Genomic DNA, 19,073 nt, shown 5'->3' on the forward strand with positions numbered 1-19,073 from the left:
GAAAGACTGTGGAAGAAAAGCTTGGTGAAGAATAAGCTGGATTTCCGGCCAAATAGAGGCTGTCAAGATTAGATTTTCACTTTACGACAAATAGTTGAGAAATCACGGGAATGTAACAAAGATCTGTATTTAAGTTTTGTAGATCTGGAATAGGCATATGACAAGATGCCAAGAGAAAAACTATTCAAAATGCTACCATTGTATGGTGTCAATGGAGCATTATATCAAGCAATACTTAGTCTTTATTTGAGTTGTAAGTCAGCAGTTAGAATTGAAGGAAGTACTGGAAGATGGTTTAATGTTAAATCTGGTGTCAGACAAGGATGTAAATTCTCCTCTCTGTTATTCATTATATATATGGATCACATTATGAGGGAAAGTGGTATTAAATCTGATATCAAAATTGGAGATGTTAATCTCAACTCTTTACTTTATGAGAACAATTTATACTTCTAAATAAATCTGCTATAAGTCTGCAAGATTCTCTGACTAAATTGAATAGCTGTCGTAATAGATATGGTATGAAGGTCAGCAATAAAAAGACAAAGACAATGAAAATAGGCAGAATCATTGAAAATGTCAACTGTGTTGTGAATGAAGAACCTGTGGAACAAGTAAAACATTTCAGCTACTTAGGCACGATTTTTACTGAAGATGGTAAATTAAATATGGAAATAGCCAACAGAATCAGCAAAGCTAGTATGGTAGAAAGTCAATTGAATAAATTTATATGGAATAAGAGAAAAATTAGTCAAAACACTAAATTAGCTGTATACAGACAGTGTTCAAACCAATTTTAATTTATGGATCTGAGAGCCAGGTTACAAATAAAACACCTGATCTAAGACTAGAGACCACAGTTATGAGAGTCCTGAGAAAGATTAGAGGCATGAACAGATGGCATCAGTGGCAATATATTAAAAACAAGGATATTACGAAAGAACTTTTCATTGTTAGAATCCAGGAATCCATTAGCAGAGCTAATCTCAGGTGGTATATTCACTTAAACAGAATGGGAAAGGAAAGATTAGCAAAACAAGTGTTCTTTGCCACTTTGGCAGGAAAAAGACCCAGAGGAAAACCAAGATTTAGGTAGATTCATACTGTAAAAAGTGCCTTAGAAGATAGAAATATAAGATCTGATAATGTTGGAGTCTTGCAGGTAACAGATTGATTTGGAGGAAAATTGTAGATAGGAAGTTAGTGGTGATGTAAGTTTTTCATGTAGTACTATCATATCCTGTACACCCCTTGTGGTTATATATCAGGAATTTGATAATGATATATAAATTGATAAAAATAAAAAAAAATATCCATTCCACCAAGTGCTACAAAATGTACTATAGGTTTGCAAATAACCTTTTGTGGGTGGAAGCAACATAAAATTAAAACATTTTGGCTAATTTGGCAAAATTAGGCGGCAAAGCTGGTTGGAAGGAAGTCAACATAATAAATTTATATGGAACAACAGAGAAATTAGTCAAAACACAAAACTAGCTGCATACAAATGTGTTCAAACCAATTTTAAGTTATGGATATGAGAACTGAAATTAGGGTTAGAAATAAAACGCTTAATTAAAAACTAAAGACCACTGATATGAGAGAGATTAGAAGAGTGAGCAGATGGCATCAATTGTAGTATCATATTAAAAATGAGGACATTATGAAAGACCGTGACAATGTCAGTATTCATAAATATGTTAACAGAGCTAATGTGAGGTGGTATGAGCACTTAAATAGAATGAGAGAGGAGAGGAAAGGCTAGCAAAACACATGTTCTTTGGCAGGATGGCAGGAAAAAGATCCAGGGGAAAACCAAGATCTAGGTGCAATGGTACAGTAAAACGTGCCTTCAAAAACAGAAATATAAGACTCTGATAAGATTGGAATTTTGACAGATAACAGATTAATTTCAAACCAATTTTAAGTTATGGATATGAGAACTGAAATTAGGGTTAGAAATAAAACGCTTAATTAAAAACTAAAGACCACTGATATGAGAGAGATTAGAAGAGTGAGCAGATGGCATCAATTGTAGTATCATATTAAAAATGAGGACATTATGAAAGACCGTGACAATGTCAGTATTCAGGAATATGTTAACAGAGCTAATGTGAGGTGGTATGAGCACTTAAATAGAATGAGAGAGGAGAGGAAAGGCTAGCAAAACACATGTTCTTTGGCAGGATGGCAGGAAAAAGATCCAGGGGAAAACCAAGATCTAGGTGCAATGGTACAGTAAAACGTGCCTTCAAAAACAGAAATATAAGACTCTGATAAGATTGGAATTTTGACAGATAACAGATTAATTTGGAGAAAACTGTCGATAGGAAGTTAGTGATAATGTAACTTTTTCACGTAGTATCATCATAATATCTATATCCTGTATATCCCCCCAAGGATATATATCAGGAATTTGATGAAGATGATGATAAGGTTTAGTTGTTGTGTAACAAGTGATGGGCCAGTTCACTGAAATTACAGAACAACTGCAGATAACAACGATTTAGAATGACATATTCCTTGGGTGAAAAGCATTTGTTCAATGTATTCTTCATATATCAACATATGGATGTGAAACATAGACAATAAATGCAAATTAAATTCGAAAATCAAGAACAACATAATTTAGCACAGAAAGAAGTATTCTTGGTATCAGAAGACTGGATCACAAAAGGAGTACATGAATATGAAATCAAACCAAACTCTCTGACATCTCAGGAAGAGTGAAACACCTGAAGTAGCAATTGACTGGGCATACTGCTCGAAGGCAAGATCAAGAATGGACAAAAAAAGTATACTGGATTGGATTCCATGAGAGGAAAAATTACCATGCCACCGTCCCAAATCATGGTGGATTGATTATATAATCAAAGTTGCATGAATGAAATGGGGAAGGAGAGCCACTGACAGACAGTGTTGGAGTAATTTTGGAAAGGTCTTCATCCAGCAGTAGAATGACAATGGCTGAATGATGATGATTTCTTGTGCTGTCTTTTGTGTATATATACTTTTTTTTTTTGTTCCTTTATAAAACAAATTGTCCATTTTGAATAATTTATCAGAAAAAAAAATTAATAACTGACATAGTATGAAACAGCTTATTTCTCATTTTGTCCTGTTATTAACAGTGCAATTATATGATGATAAAAGAAGAGGAAATATATTATGTACAGTAGATTTTATATATCTGTCCATATAAAGTGTAAGGAACTATGTATTTTTTATTTTAGTGACAATAGTTGTGTGAAGGTATTGTGATAGCTTACGCTTCTTGTTATTACAACTCTATATTCTAGTCAGTGTCTACACATGCCTTGGTCTGTAATGACTAGGGTAGGATTTCCAGACTATCTAACTCTAAGTCCACTCATCATACTGACGTATAATTTGCAGAAATTTTTGTTGCATAAAACTGACATAAAAACCTTTTGGCTTTAAACAACACATACACAGATTCACAAGCTAGCTAGATATCAGTGATTCTACAGTTCTTGCAGTACTTCTATGCAAGAAGGTAATTCTATTTAATCCTGTATGATTGAGTATCCAAAGCATGGCCTGACTTGCCATTATGATGACAGCAAATGTTTTTATGTTCTTCAGGGTGTGACCCTCTTTCAGTTTCTGAATATGGTTCTGTTTGTACTCTGTATATGAACAATATCAAGGCATATATTCTGATGCATCTGCTGGTTGATCTAAATACAACTGTTATGATGAGACTTTTTGGCAGCAGTTCATAAAAGTGCAGCATTTCTTACAACAGAATTTATAGTAATCATGTAATGCAATTTAAAAAATACTAATGTTAAATCATAGCCCAGGACATTATAAAATCACTGACTACTACTAATGAATAATAAAATAATTCAATAGTTGTCTTTGGCTTCATTTTCTTATGTGAATTCCATTACAGAAGGTAGATTGTAAGCCTATCATACAATTAGTACTGTGCACTGTTAGTGGGATAAGTACTGTAGGTACCCCTCTGTTCTAAAGACCAAAGATAGTACTTTTTTTTTTTATGAACCACTTCACAGGTTTCCAATAAAGTAGGTGGTGATCTCACACACTGGATGATGAAAATTATTTACCACATAAAGATATTCGCAAACATCAACATCACAGTAAGGTTCATAATAAATTCATAAATTATACAGTTATCACTCCCAGTGGAATACAATGCTATAGTGGTATATAATGTTTCTTTGTTTTGTTCTTTTCCACTGCTTCTTTCTGCTCTATTAGAATAACACTATCTGATATTTTAAGGATACTTGTGACATAAATATTGTATAATATAAGCATGTCTGCACAAGAAATAGCGAAACCCTCATCCTTTCAAAAGGACATGATTTTTCTATTGTTCCTAATAAGATACTGTATCTAGATTTCCTAGTTAGAAGGAAGAGATGTTCAAGACTGTGGCAACTATAGAGAGATCAAGCTGATATCACACACATTGAAGATATGGGAAAGAGTAATTGAAGGGAGGATACAGCAGGAAACGAAAATTGGTGAGGAGCAGTGTTTGGATTTATGCCAGGAAGAGGGACAACGGATGCGATATTTACACTAAGGTGATTGATGGAGAAATATAGAGAGATGCAAGTGGAGCTGCACATGGTGTTTATAGACCTGGAAAAAGCATACGACAGAATGGCCAGGCAGGAGGTGTATGAGGAAGAAGGGGGTGTCGGAGAAGTACGTGAGGATGGTGAAGGAGATGTATGAGGGAACAGAAACTCAGGTCAGGTCTAGTGTCGGCATGACAGAAGGGTTCTCCATTGTCGTAGGGCTACACCAAGGGTCAGTTCTGAGCCCCTACCTCTTTGACCTGGTCATGGATGTACTAGTAGAGGATGTCAAGAAGGAGGCACCATGGAGCATGCTGTTTGCCGACGACATTGTTCTATGTGAATCATCTCCCGAGAGAAGCTTGAAAATACCCTGGAAGAGTGGAGAAAGGTACTGGAGGAGAGAGGCATGAAAATTAACCGGGAGAAGACTGAATATATGTCAACGGGGAGTGACGAGGATATGATCATACGACTTCAGGGTGAAAGGCTAATTTCAGGGAAGAAATTCAAGTACCTTGGGTCAGTCATTGAGGGGAATGGTGACCTGGATGAGGAAATACAGCACCAAATAACATGCGGCTGGATGAACTTGAGGAAGATGAGCGGGGTCCTGTGCGACAAGAGAGTGAGTTGTAAGAGGAAAGGAAAGCTGTATAAGATGTGGTGAGACCGGCGATGCTTCATGGCGCGGAGACGTGGCCTATAACAAAGGCACAGGAGAGGAAGATGGAGGTAGCGGAGATGCGGATGTTGAGATGGATGAGTGGTGTGACAAAGAAGGACAGGATAAGGAATGACTACATCAGAGGGACGGTTAAGGTGGGACCAGTTGGCAAGAAGATACAAGAAAGTAGGCTGAGGTGGTTCGGACATGTAGAGAGGAAGGGTGAGGAGTATGTTGGTAAACGAGTGGAGTATATGGAGTTGGAGGGAAGGAGGAAAAGAGGCAGACCCAAGCTCAGGTGGAGGGATAAGGTGACAGAGGATCTTAGGGAGAAAGGATGGAGTCCGAAGGATACCCTGGACCGGAGAACTTGGAAGAGGAAGGTTAAAGATCGGTGCGCTGACCTCGTTCAAGATTTCCTAGTTAACATTGAATGGAACCTCAGTCATCTAACTAGTGATAAAGCTAATGCTGTTCGCCTAGAAGTCACTTCTTCTCTACTTAAGGCCAAACTTCCTCCTTCCAACATATCTCTTTCTGAAATGAAATCTTTACAGTCCTTGAGAAAAAACAATCACCTCATTATCACCAAAGCTGATAAGGGGAAAGCAACAGTAATTATGGACTCCGCAAATTACAGAAGAAAACTTTCTCTTTTACTTCGAGATCGCTCCACATATCAAGAACTTGATTATGATCCAACCAACAGACTAAAGAAATTAAATTCTCTCCTAGATGAAGTCATCAGTTTAGATAGAGACACAATTGAAAGACTTAAAACTCATTTTACAAGACCTCCTAGATTTTATGGTCTTCCTAAAATACATAAGATTGACTTTCCTCTTCATCCAATAGTAGATTGTATTGATTCTCCTACTTACCGTATAGCCAAATATCTAGCTAAATTATTGAAATCTCACATAGGCAACTCTAGTTCCTTTCTTAAAAACTCCTCAGATTTCTTAGAAAAATATCTCATTGCAACCTACAGATCTTATGGTGAGCTTTGATATAGAATCTTTATATACAAATGTACCTCTCAAGGAGACTTTAAAATTACTGGCTGACATCTTTCCAGAAGACATTATAAAACTATTCGATTTCATAATACACTCTGGATATTTCTTATGTCAAAACAAATTTTACAGCCAAGTAGAAGGAACGGCCATGGGAAGTCCTTTCTCTCCTGCTTTAGCCAACTTTTATTTAGAACATCTAGAAAAAGTCCTCTTCTCATCTATATTCCCTCAACCATCCTTTTGGGTAAGATATATAGATGACATCTTTTATGTATGGCCTCACAACAAAGACTCCTTACCTTCTGTTTTAAACAGTATCAATTACTTACATCATCGTATAAAGTTTACTATGGAAATGGAAAAAAACAAGCAGTTATAATTTTCAGACATTCTCCTCATCAGGTCACCTTCAAATACTCTTACAAGTACAGTTTACAGGAAACCAACATTCACAGGTCGTTATATTCTGAAAGAATCTGCCCATCATCCTTGTCAAAAAACATGAATCATAAAATGTCTAATCAGAAGAGCCAAAACTAATTGTTCTACTTCTAATTTTCTACAGAAAGAACTTTCTACTATCCAACAGCACATGAAACTCAATGGGTTTTCCGAAAAGAGTACACAACATCTTCTCAATTCTTATAATCCACCACTAAACAACAAAGATTCAATATGTCGAGTTCCAATTCCATACATCTCCAGGATTTCAGAATCTATTTCAAGAATTCTGAAGAAATACGAGTTAACAGCTACTTATTCACCTATTAACAAATTATCTTCCCATTTTCCTTCTTCTAAAGACAAACGCTCAACTATGTCTCTTCCTGGAGTTGATCAAATTCCCTGCAACTGTGATCTCTCCTATTTTGGACAAACTGAACGCTCTCTAGAAAAAAGGATCCAAGAATATCAATCCTCCATTCATCACAACAACCCCGAAAAATCTGGATTGGCTGAGCATGGGATAGAAACTAACCACAACATCCTCTGGTCAAAAACATAGATCCCGCTATAAATTTGAACATTTATTCAAAGAAAGCGTAGAGGACTTACTCCATCATCCTAACTTGAATCAGAATGACTGTATATCTGTATCAAAAATCTGGGAAAGTCTAATCAGGATAACGCATTAATTCATATTAATTTTATGTTATTTAAAATTATGAATTAATATCTTTATTTCAATCATGTCTTTTAAAAATATTTCTCTTTAATACTTAGTGATATAACATCACGCGGCTTGTTCTATTTATAAATGATCTATTGTTAGTTTTCCGCCTTGTATTTTTTAAAACTGCTCTTGTATTGCCACTGAAGATGGTCTGCAATTTTCAGACCGAAATATTTGGCTAATTAAATATCTTTCTTGTGTGTACGTGCTTATATTATACAATAACACTATCGCCAAGGGACCTGGATTAGGACTTTTCAGTAGTTAGCACGAAATTATTATATTTCTGCAGCAGTGTGCTATTTAAGGATTATACATTACAAGGGAATGTTAGGAATTTTGCATTTGCAATATAATATCATTGTTAATTGCAACATTATTTTAATGCTCTAGCTTTAATATCCATTTTAATCACAAGTTTGCTAAATCAATCTACTTCTTACCAGTAGGGACTATGAGTTTCTGCATCATAACTCCTTGCCTAAACAATGCACTCATTAACTGAGGAGATGCAGAGAGTGGTGTAGCACCAGTTCCTCCTGGTGTATGCATTGAAGATGGGGAAGTACCTAGAGGTTGCATGGGAATAGGTGTTGACTGATTTGGAAGAACATGAACAGATGAGCCACTGAACCATGGTCCTGATCTGTAAAATAACGAACAATTTCATGTATAGAACATGATTTAATAGATACAGAATGAGCATAAAGTCACTGTCATCTATTCCTAAATATATTTTAAGACTAAATTTGCTGTGGACATGCTATGATCCTTCAGGTCAGGTAATGAGTACTGCTCAATAAATGATGATAGAGTCCGTGCTTTGCATATAGTGAACATCTTGTGGATGTTTTTTATGCTAACAATCACTAGAAATGAAATTGCTTTCCATAAAAAAGGAACAATTTCTTTTCTTTATCATAATGTCTCTAATAAACTTTAGTGCTCTAGTTTTAACATTCATTTTAACCACATTTTTATTAAGAAATTTAATTTCTTATCAGCAGAGTGCAATGTTCACCTCTAAGTTGTGTGTGCATGTGCATATGTACAAAAGTTTTCCTTTCAGAATTTCTAATTTACAGTCAATACTTTTTTTTGAATGTGCTATAAAAACGAATTACGTGTAATATAGTGATAAATCATACTTCACTTATTGTTTAGTTGGTAATTTCTCTACTCCAATATTACTCTAACTCATTCTAACTTAATACACTCTAATTAGTTACTTTTAGTCTGTGCCTTATGGGTGAACTGACACTGGGAGTCAGCAAGTTGGAGAGGCATATTTGTGTAGTGCAGGGTGGCCAACCTTTTATGTTCCATGTGACAATTTTTTCACATATCAGTTCATATGTGCCACACAACTCTTGTACCCTTAAAAACTCCTAGTAAAAATGTTAATATAGACATGATATACTGATTTAATATAAAAACAAGATTCTCTCTCTCTCCGTAACTCAGACTCGAGCACTAGCTTCAGTTTTTCTTCTATTTCAATCTGATGTTGTGTTTTATAGTGTCTATTAAGGTGATGTCTCTTATTATGTGAGAAAGTGTTTTCACAAACACACAATGCACAACAGTTTTCCTGATGGATTTGTTATAAATAAGAACTCATTTTCCAACTGTTCACTGAATTCACGCTTACTATCACCTTCTGTTTTTCTTTTGCATTGTGATGGATAACTGAATGTAAATACAAGGCTTGATTTTCAAAAAAGTTCAAAACTGCAAATATTCATAAAGGATGAACAAAGCACAACTCCGTAGCACATGAGCATCAATTGTAAACTGACTGACAAAAACCTGAAACGCAGTGCTCTTGTTAATTTTTGGCACCTCAGGATCAAACAAGTGAATGTGCAAAAGATGTGTATGAAACAATAAAAATTGCTAAAAATAATTACTAAGTTTCAGCTTTTTTTTCTAAAAATTGGTTTTTAGTTAATACTTTCTGCATAAATAGGCATGTTTTTTATTATTATCAATGGGGGTCTAATGTGACACTTTTGGCACATGCACCACAGGTTGCCCATCCCTGGTTTTGTCTACTGTCTTGGCAGTGCAGTCAGTTGAACCCGACAAAAGGTGATGGATTTTTGTAGCCAAGCAGATTTAAGATAAAATGCTTTTCACATGCATATGGGCTGGCAAAATTTAGAGGGGAACACTGGAAGAGATTATGAGTGCTGTATCCCAACTTCCTAATTAAATAATGGACTTATCACACTGAGAAGATGCAGATATGTAAAATGCATGCTATACTGGAGCATGTATTCTACCTACTGTATGTGCTGCATGGGTAGGAAAAAAAAAAAAGCAACATTTGTTAAGTTTCTTTTTCTCAAGTAACAATAAAATTTTATAAACTTTAAGAGAAAGATCGGGATTAAAGTCAAAGCAAACCATCCTTTCTTTTAGGTTACACGGTGATCCGAATGCATTTTTGAAAATTATGGAGACAACTACCGTGTTTGAATAAAAACTTTAGTTTAATAGAACTAAAATCTACATTCGACGTTTCGACCTTTATGTCAAGGTCATCTTCTGGAGCATATAACTATACACAGGAAACAAGCTATACTACAATCAAACTGGTTTGTTAAAGACACTGACCAACCGTTACAACAATTGTCGGCCTGACCTCTGGTGGAAAAAAAAATAAATAAAAATAAAAAATTATACATCAACGCTAGAGTCCTATTATTAGTGTTGTCTACTATATACATATATTAACATCATTCCAGCCAGTTGGTATGGAATGGTTTCTAATTAAGTCATAAGTCAAGACTCTAGCTAAGGATTGGCTAGAGTCTTGACTTATGCTGGATCCTTCATATTAGGTAGGCTGAATGTGTTCCATCCAGATCCTTGGAATTTTCATGCCATCTTTGTTGTTGATATTTGGGTGGTTTATCAGGATTTCGTAGGCTTCCTTAAATTTTCTTTCGTACCAGGTTTTTGTGCGGTGTAAGGAGCAGGTGCTTTTCCAGTTGATTTGGTGTAAGATGTTGAGTGCGTGGTCTGAGAGGCCTGCTTCACCATAATGGTTATATTTAATGTGTCTAATGTATTCTTTCTTGCATACAGGGATTGTCCATCCTATTTCACCAATGTATGGTAAGTTACAGGTGCAGCGGATGCAATAGACTCCAGGATGTGCTAATGGGAGGAGAAGATCCTTAGAGGAGATGAATATGGTTTTAAGTTTAGTGGGTGGTTTAAAAGTGGCATTGAGGTTATAATGTTGTAGGATTCTGTTGATTTTTTCTGATAACCCTTTAATGTATGGGATGGCTATGGTTTTACTGTAATCTAGATTCATTTTTGTTGTAGTTTTATAGAGTATTTTATTAACAGTGTTTTCGTTACAGCCATTATTTATGAATGTGTCACTAATGATTTTTAGTTCTTGTTTCAGGGCTTGCTGGTTAGAGCAAATAGTTGTGGCTCTGTTTTAAAGGGTGTTAATGACTCCATATTTTTGTGATGGGTGATGGTATGAATCAGCATGTATGTATTGGCCAGTGTGTGTCAGTTTTCGGTAGACCGTGAAGGATAGACTGCCTGAAGGAAGATGTGTGACTAGTGTGTCTAGGAACGGGAGCGAATTTTGGTTTTCGATTTCGATGGTAAATTGTATGCGTTCGTGTTGTTTGTTCAGGTGGCTGAGGAATGTGTTTAGCATTTGTCACTCGTGCGGCCAGATTGCGAACACGTTGTCAACGTATCTAAGCCAGACTGTCGGTCTTAACGTGGTGGAATCAAGAGCCCTTTGCTCAAAGGTTTCCATGTAGAAGTTAGTGATTGGGGGGGGGGGGGGGATAGTGGTGAGCCCATGGCTGTACCTTCTTTTTGTAGGTAGAATTTGTTTTGCCACACGAAGTAACCGGATTTTAGTACGTGGGCAAAGAGGGCCGTAATGTCGGGCGAAAATTTGTTCTGTAGTAGGAGAATTGTGTCATTGATGGGGACATTAGTGAAAAGGGCAGAAACGTCAAAACTGACTAATAAGTCGTCTTTGTCGAGTGTTGTGTTTTTGATTATGTTTATAAAGTGTTGTGTGTTTTTATGTAGGAGGGGGAATGACCTACCAACTCCTTGAGTGTTGCCGCTAATTTCTTGGCTAGGTGGTAATTGGGACTGTCTATTCCTTCCACGATTGGTCGAAGGGGCACATTTTGTTTGTGTATTTTTGGGACCCCATATATTCTGGGGGGGGGGGGGGGGCATAGTGGGGTTTGAGTTTTTTAACCGTGTTTGGTGGCCAAGAAGTGACGGACTTGAGTAGTTTCTCTGTTTTATCCTTTATTCTTTTTGTTGGGTTATAATTTACCATTTTATATGTGTTGTTATTGGCTACTAGTTGATTCATTTGAAGTACGTATGTTGACCTGTCAAGGACAACAGTGGCATTGCCTTTATCCGGTTTCGTTATTATTATGTTTTGTTTGGCTTTTAATGATTTAATCGCTGCTAATTCTGTTTTTGTCAGGTTGTTCTGTATGGTTTTCTTAGTATTCAGGACATTACTGGTTTCTAGTCGTATTTTATCTGCTATATTGTTAGGTAGGGATCTGATGCCTCTTTCAATGTGGTAGATAAAATCCAATTTGTTTACCTTTATTAGGTGCTATTGCATAGTTCAGTCCTTTATTCAGTAGTGTAAGTTCGCCGTTGTTCAGGGTGTGGCTTGATAGGTTAATCACATGGTTCTTGCTTGTCGGTGCTTGTCAAAGCAAACCAAGGTTACAAAGCCACTATATTATGTTTTGTTAATTACATATGTTCTCCCATATGTTCAGAGTGCCAAGTCAAAGAGTCTTTACATCTATGTCATTTACAAGACACATGGCAAATTGAAAAAAAAAAGGTTTTGTAAATTCTGATATGTATAGGTACACTTAATTTATTTATTCATTGATGTTTACTTAGCATGGAGTTAATATTTTCTCATAATTGGCATTTATGGACTAGTGAAAATCTGAGTGCAACAGTTAAATGAATTTCTAACATCAGTTTTCAGTAAATGTGTGATCTTGTTGGGAACCGACAACAAGTTCACTGGTACACATATGTGCATGGCTGTCTCAGTGGGTAAACATGTTTTAAATCAGGGTTCGGCAACCGGTGGCCTGCATGCGGTCCAAACATGCATTTTTGGCTGCCCATAAACAGCTGACCATACTTACATGGCATGTGGCCTGTATGTTGAATTATTTAAATAATACATTAAAAAAAAAACAGCTAAAGCTTTTTTATTCCCATTGAGGGAGTAGGCGAGGCCATTTTAGCCCTATCTAACCTTTGGAGACTGAGTGGGCAGTTCAATCTCCACTGGGACCCAATCAGAGATAGCTGGCCCAAGGCTATCACTAGTTAAGCGGCATGTAGTGAAGAGAGACGGCTAAGCAAGTGCTGCCATCTTGCTGTTCCTAATCCTAACACAATATATTTAATGTCTGAAATAATGTGGGTTCTACAGTCGATTTTCTCGAGTTTATGGGACGAAAAACCTGAGTTTCCAGGAGGAAAAACCCGCTTGCCTGTGCCAGAGATCGACTAACTCGGGAACTGGTCAAAAAAAAAAAAAAAAAAAAAAGGCTTAGAAAAATTTCCTTTAGTCACCGACCAGATTCGAAAGCAAGTCTTCCTTCGTGCGGTCAAGCACTGTGGTATGCAAACGCCACGTCCACTGAGCTACACAGGCTATTAATACATTTTATAATATGAAAAATAAATGAAAAATAATTTTATATCATATCTATACTTCGTGATATCGCTGTGCAACTTGGCATGAGACAACTGTGTGAGTCACCATGAGTGGGGATAACAAAGGTGACTTCATCCGATGGCAACTGAAATTTTGATGCACTTTTGCAGTCGAGTACCCTGGTTTGTCTTTTAATATAATTCAATAACGTCAACTATTATTTTCAGAGAATATATATTTGTTAAAAATAATTTCAAAAATGGGTTCAAGAAAATGTGAAACTGCAGATTAAGGAAGAAGATTTAATGATGAATGGAAAATCAAGTACTTCTTTATTGAAGGTGGGATGAGTCCCTTTGTCTTATTTGTCATAAAAGTGTTGCTGTTATGAAAGAATATAATATCAGACGTCATTATGAGAATGAACACGAAAGTCAATACAAGGATTTGAACTGCGAACTTAGAAAAAATCAAATTAATAAATTACAAGCTTCTTTGACTGACTATTCATAAGGAAAGAAGGAAGGCCTTATACAGATTCAGAATTTATAAATGATGTTTATTATCTATAATTGAACAAATATGCCCAGAAAAGAAGACGTTATTTCAAGATATTAGTTTATCTGCCAGAACTTGTACAAGGCGAGTAGAAGAAATCGGTACCAATTTATTCGAGCAGCTTAAATTTAATTTAAAGCAAAATCATTTGATTGTTATGCTCTGGAAATGGATGAAAGTACAGGAAAACCTCGCTTAACACGAATTCGATATGCGCATTAATCAGCTAGCGTGATTGAGTGAAATGATACTATTTCCCGCCTTTAAGCGAGTGATTAATCAGTTAAAGCAATTTTTTTTACATTACGTGAAATTTTTTGTTGCCAATCTTCTGCGAGTGAGAAAGCTGGAAGTCATTAAGAGACATGAAAGTGGTGTTAGTAATACAATGATTGTACGAGACCTGGGATACAGTGAGTCTACAGTTTGGAGTATATTAAATAAGAGCAAAGAATACAAAAGAACAAGGAAAAGTTGCTACTGCTTCTTTAAGCATGCAGATCACCTGAAAAAGAAGCTATTTAATGATCGAGAGGGAGTGTCTTCTATCACTCTGGATTGAGGATTATAACCAAAAAATAACTCCTCTTAGTACATGGACTATTCAGGCAAAAGCTCTCAATATTTTTACCTCATTGAAAGAGACCAAATTCTGAGAGGAATATGAAGGCTTTACTGAGAGTTTAGGATGGTTTGATCATTTTAAAAATCGAACTGGACTGCATAACATAAGAATAACTGGGGAATCTGCTAGTGCTGATAAAGATTCTGCAGCCAAGTTTCCTGAAGAATTGCAAAGCATAATTCAGGAGGGTAATCATGATGATTGGCAAATATTCAATGTCAACGAAATTGGTCTCTTTTGAAAGGGAATGATAACAAAAGCTTCCCTAGCCAAAACGGAAGTATCTCAACCAGGATACAAAGTATCTAAAGACTGTCTTATGCTTTTATTAGGAGGAAATGCAGCAGAAGGCGACTTTAAACTCAAGCCTATATTAGTTTATCGTGTGCAAAATCCAAGATCTAACATTATTGAAGAAATCAGCACAATTGCAAAAGAATTTGAATTTAATGAACTGGATAATAAAGATGTGAGAAACTTGTTCAATTCCCATTCAGAACAGACAGTTAAGCAAGAATGATCTCCTTTAACTAGATGAACAGAGTGCATATGTAGAAGAAGATAAGGAGTGCAAACAAGAAGAGAATATTACGACTAAGAAGCTAACTGCAAAAGAACTTGAGCTAGTTTTCAATCACATTGAGTATGCTAAGGAAATTTTGTTTGAAGCAGATCCTGATATGGAACGAAGCTTTGAAGTCCACCAAATTCTTGATAAAGCCATCGCCAGCTATTGCAAATTGCATGACAAGATGAAAAAGTCGAGCACGATTCAAACATCTTTACTTAATTTTTTTGTAAAAAAGTAGCTCAATCAAATGTTTAGACATTAAGTAAAAATTTAACCAGTTGATTTTTATTAACTTTGATGATTTTATCCTCTAATATAGCTTATACTGTAATTTTTTTTCCAAATTTATGCTAATTGATGGATGAATTATAATTATTCCTCGTTTATTGTATTCACTTAACGTGGATTAATTGATGGATTAATTAATCGCATTAAGTAAGGTTTTCCTGTACTGAGGTAACAGACACTGCACAGTTAATGATATTTATTCAGGCATCGATAGTGACTTTAATGTTCATGATTACTGTCACAAAAGCAGGGAGGCATACACATATTGTGAAGCATAAACTATATTACTTTGTTTTTACATTATAATAATTTTTCATTGCGTTTCATTTTCATGCTTGTTGTATTTTAAATATTTCTATGTTTTTTTTAAGATTGATATAATAAAAATTGATAACTTAAGTATTTTTTCATTCACTATTTTCTCTTTATTAAACGCTTACGGCCTGATTATTAAAAATAAAAGTTGAATGTGGCCAGCGAGTCTGAAAAGGTTGCCGACCCCTGCTTTAAATATTTACAAAATGACTGTCCAGCATTTTGGACAATGTTCCTTTACTGACATAGTGGTGTACATATTTTCATGATAGTACAGTTTGAATGCATTTTTTCAAGCAGCAATCTGATTATCTGAATTGTCACTACTGCAACAACTGGAATGGTTAATGACATCCTTAGGCTTAGCCAACCAGATCTCTCATCATAATCCATTACTTTACTGCATCTGGAATCACAATGAAAGCAATACTGTTATGTACAAAAGGTAAGTGATAGGGATGTATTGCACCAAAGAATTTTGGACGCTGAAGATTATATCTGAAATGACCAACCAATGGCACAGAGAAAAGTGCATTAATTGTTAAATATTTATTATTATTATTGCACGGGAATGCCTAAAAATGCCATGGAGTCCTAAGACTCGGAGAGGGAGGCCCAAATTATCAACACAATAACTATCATACCTCTCCTCAAGACCATTAAAAGACAAACCATTCACAACTGATTTCAGCAACTCATTCCATTCATTCACCACTCTCCAAGTGAAACATCTAGTCCCTCATGATCTTGCTAACCACACTCTTACCCAAATTCCAGGGATAATTTCTTGTTCTGCTCCCTCTAGCCAAGTGCTGAAACATTTCCCTTGCATCAATCCTAAAAAAATCCTTTAAATGACTTAACTTTAAGTAACTATCATATCCCCCCCCCCCTTTTTTTTTTGCCTATCAACCAACTTTTGCAATCCACAAACCCTTAACCTATCCTCATAAGGAGCATTTCACAGACCACTCACCATCTTGGTTACTCATCTTTGGATCCTCTCCACCACTTCCTCATCCCCAAAAAACCCATGTGACCAGACCTGAGCACAGTATCCAGATGTGGTCATATCAAGGCTTTATAAAGAGGAATAATAACTCCCTTATCTCTGCTTGTTAGTGTGTTCTTTAATAAACAAATAATCTTGTGAGCTACCTTAGCTACTTTAGAAATATGTCATCTACACTTCAGCTCTCTGTCTACTAATTCCTGGTTCATCAATTTCTTGGAGTACAGATCCCTCAATGTGATACACAGCTTGTAATCTTTGTATCCCAAAATGCATAACTTGACACTTTTCCACATTAAATCGACATCCATTATGTTTTTCCCATACTGTCAGCCATTTAAATCATCATGTAAGCTATCTACATCCTCTTGATTAACTATTACCATACCCACTTCTGCATCAGAAGAAAAAACCTGAATGCTTACCTTCAAATTATTTCCTACATCATTTATACAAATTAAACAGCGGTGGTCCAAGCACAGAAACCTGCAGAACACCACTAGTCAACTGCCTTTTCCTGGATTCTACTCCTCCATATACTGCTTTTTTGGTTTCTGTCCATCAGCTACCTTTTTATCCATATCACCAGTTTCCTATCTATCCACATTTGTTCGCAGTCTGAGTAACAGAGTTCCATGTAATATCCTGTCAAATAACTTTACAAAATCCAACACTAAAAGCCATTCATTCATATTCACACATTCCTGAATTCTCTCTTTTTGCACCAACTTTTCCAGTACTTTTATCACCACTCCTGAGATACTAACTGGTCTATAATTTGCTACCTCAGACTTAGATTTTGCAAAGATATTATTCTTCCCTCCTTCCACTCTCTTGGGACTAGAGTTGAGACTTAAATTAAACGGCCTAGTCAAAGGTATCGCTAATTCTCCTGCATATTCTCGTAAAATGCGAGCCAATATCCCATCCAGTCCCGATGACAAAGAGATAAATGCATTCATTGTTACAATATGTAAGAGATAGTTTTCCTTTTACTTGGATATAAGTAAAAGGCAAACATTTTGAGCAACTTTACTAATACTTATTTCTTGAAATAATTGATTTTTAAAACTTCAGAGCCAATTCTAGGATGATATGTAACTTCTAATTCTAAAATCAGCAACATCCTAATTTTTTTTTTTATAGCAGTCATATCATTATACTCATTAGAAATCCATGTAGCTTCTGTTAAAAATCTTTTAGTTCCATAACCAGAAGGCAAGAGTGTGGTTAGCCGGCCTGGCTGGCCGAGTGGTTAGCATATCTGCTCTCCGACCAAAAGGCTGCGGGTTCGAATCACGCTGTGGGCATGGATGTTTGTGAGTGTTTGTGGAAATACTAGTGGTGGTGGTGGTCGGCGGTAGATGGCATTGGTGTAGTTGCAGTCGTTGGTGGATTGAGTAGTGGAGACAGAGCTGTAGAGGAGGTGCTCTCCCTCGATGAGTCCTTGGACTCCCTAGAGGTGTAAAATAATAATAATAATAATAATAATAATAGAAAACCAGAAGATAGACTTCGATGTTTGATTCTAGTTGCTGACTAAGCAAAACTTTTCCTAAGGTTTTTTTTCATCCAGTTTTTGAGTTAATCAATGTTTGGCACAAGCATGCAATGTTTTCATTTTGCAAATGAAGTTTTAACCCCGCAAATCAAAAACCAGCCATCAAACTTGCACTATTTGACAATAACAACATGGTTTGGGAACACAAAACATCAGAAGCTGTCTGTGGAACTATTGTCAATGAAGACATGAAATTGCCAGTAGTCCTGAACTCGATTAATAGTGGTGACTAAGTGCAGAGACTGGATGCCATTTAATTTCAAAAAGTTAGTTAGAGTTCAAGAAATACCACTTAAATCTACTAGTCACAAAAAAAATAAAAAATAAAAATAAAATACATAAATCAGTCTGCCTGTTATTACTAACTATTACTATACCTAATTCTGCATCATCAGCAAACAACTGAATAATGCCTCTCTATATGGCCCCTCTTCATACGGCTTTTCGCTATAACAGCCTTGTGTGATTATAGCTAAGTTTTGATTTACGGCCTACAATTTTTCAATATACGGCCAAAAAGTCGGAAAATCCCATGTACATCTTTTGTCATGTGTTCTAGGCCGGCCGCACTGCTCCGTGCAGGAACGCTACTTGCGTTATCTTGTAGTCACGCAATCTTCGCGTAGCACATAATTTGTCCCCACCTTCTGTAAACATGCTCATGAGTAGTTGCATTTAGTGATTAGTTTAGTAAATTAGGTAAATCCTCAGTATCAAAAGTAGAAGTGTTTGTTTCTTCTTGCATTCTGTTTCAACTATAAACATTGTTGATAAGTACATAATATGCATTTGTATGTAAATACAGTACATATTAAAGTGTGTATGTATTCGTGTTGCTATAAAGTGTGTACATTATACCTGTTATTATTATTTTTTTAAAAATAGAATCTAGTATGCATTTGGGGAAAACATGAGTCCGAAATGTTCTTTAAATTTGGAGAGTGATGGAGTTAAAAAAAAGAATCCGAAAATCTGTCTCACTAGAGA

The 19,073-nt window shown here is 35.9% G+C and overlaps 1 protein-coding gene across 2 annotated transcripts in view; it reads right to left on the minus strand.

The window, feature by feature from the left end:
- The window catches only part of LOC150108851 (helicase ARIP4), a 619,923-nt gene that overhangs the window by 81,815 nt on the left and 519,035 nt on the right, over positions 1-19,073 (minus strand). For both annotated transcript variants that reach the window (XM_090403746.1, XM_090403737.1), the window contains one exon: positions 7,884-8,086. In XM_090403746.1, coding sequence (XP_090259872.1) covers positions 7,884-8,086 — 203 coding nt within the window. The remainder of the gene's footprint in view (positions 1-7,883; positions 8,087-19,073) is intronic.

This window comes from Typopeltis vanoorti, chromosome 2 (genome assembly GCF_054136105.1).
Source record: "Typopeltis vanoorti isolate ZY-2024b chromosome 2, IOZ_Tvanoo_1.0, whole genome shotgun sequence".
Classification (NCBI taxonomy): domain Eukaryota; kingdom Metazoa; phylum Arthropoda; class Arachnida; order Uropygi; family Thelyphonidae; genus Typopeltis; species Typopeltis vanoorti.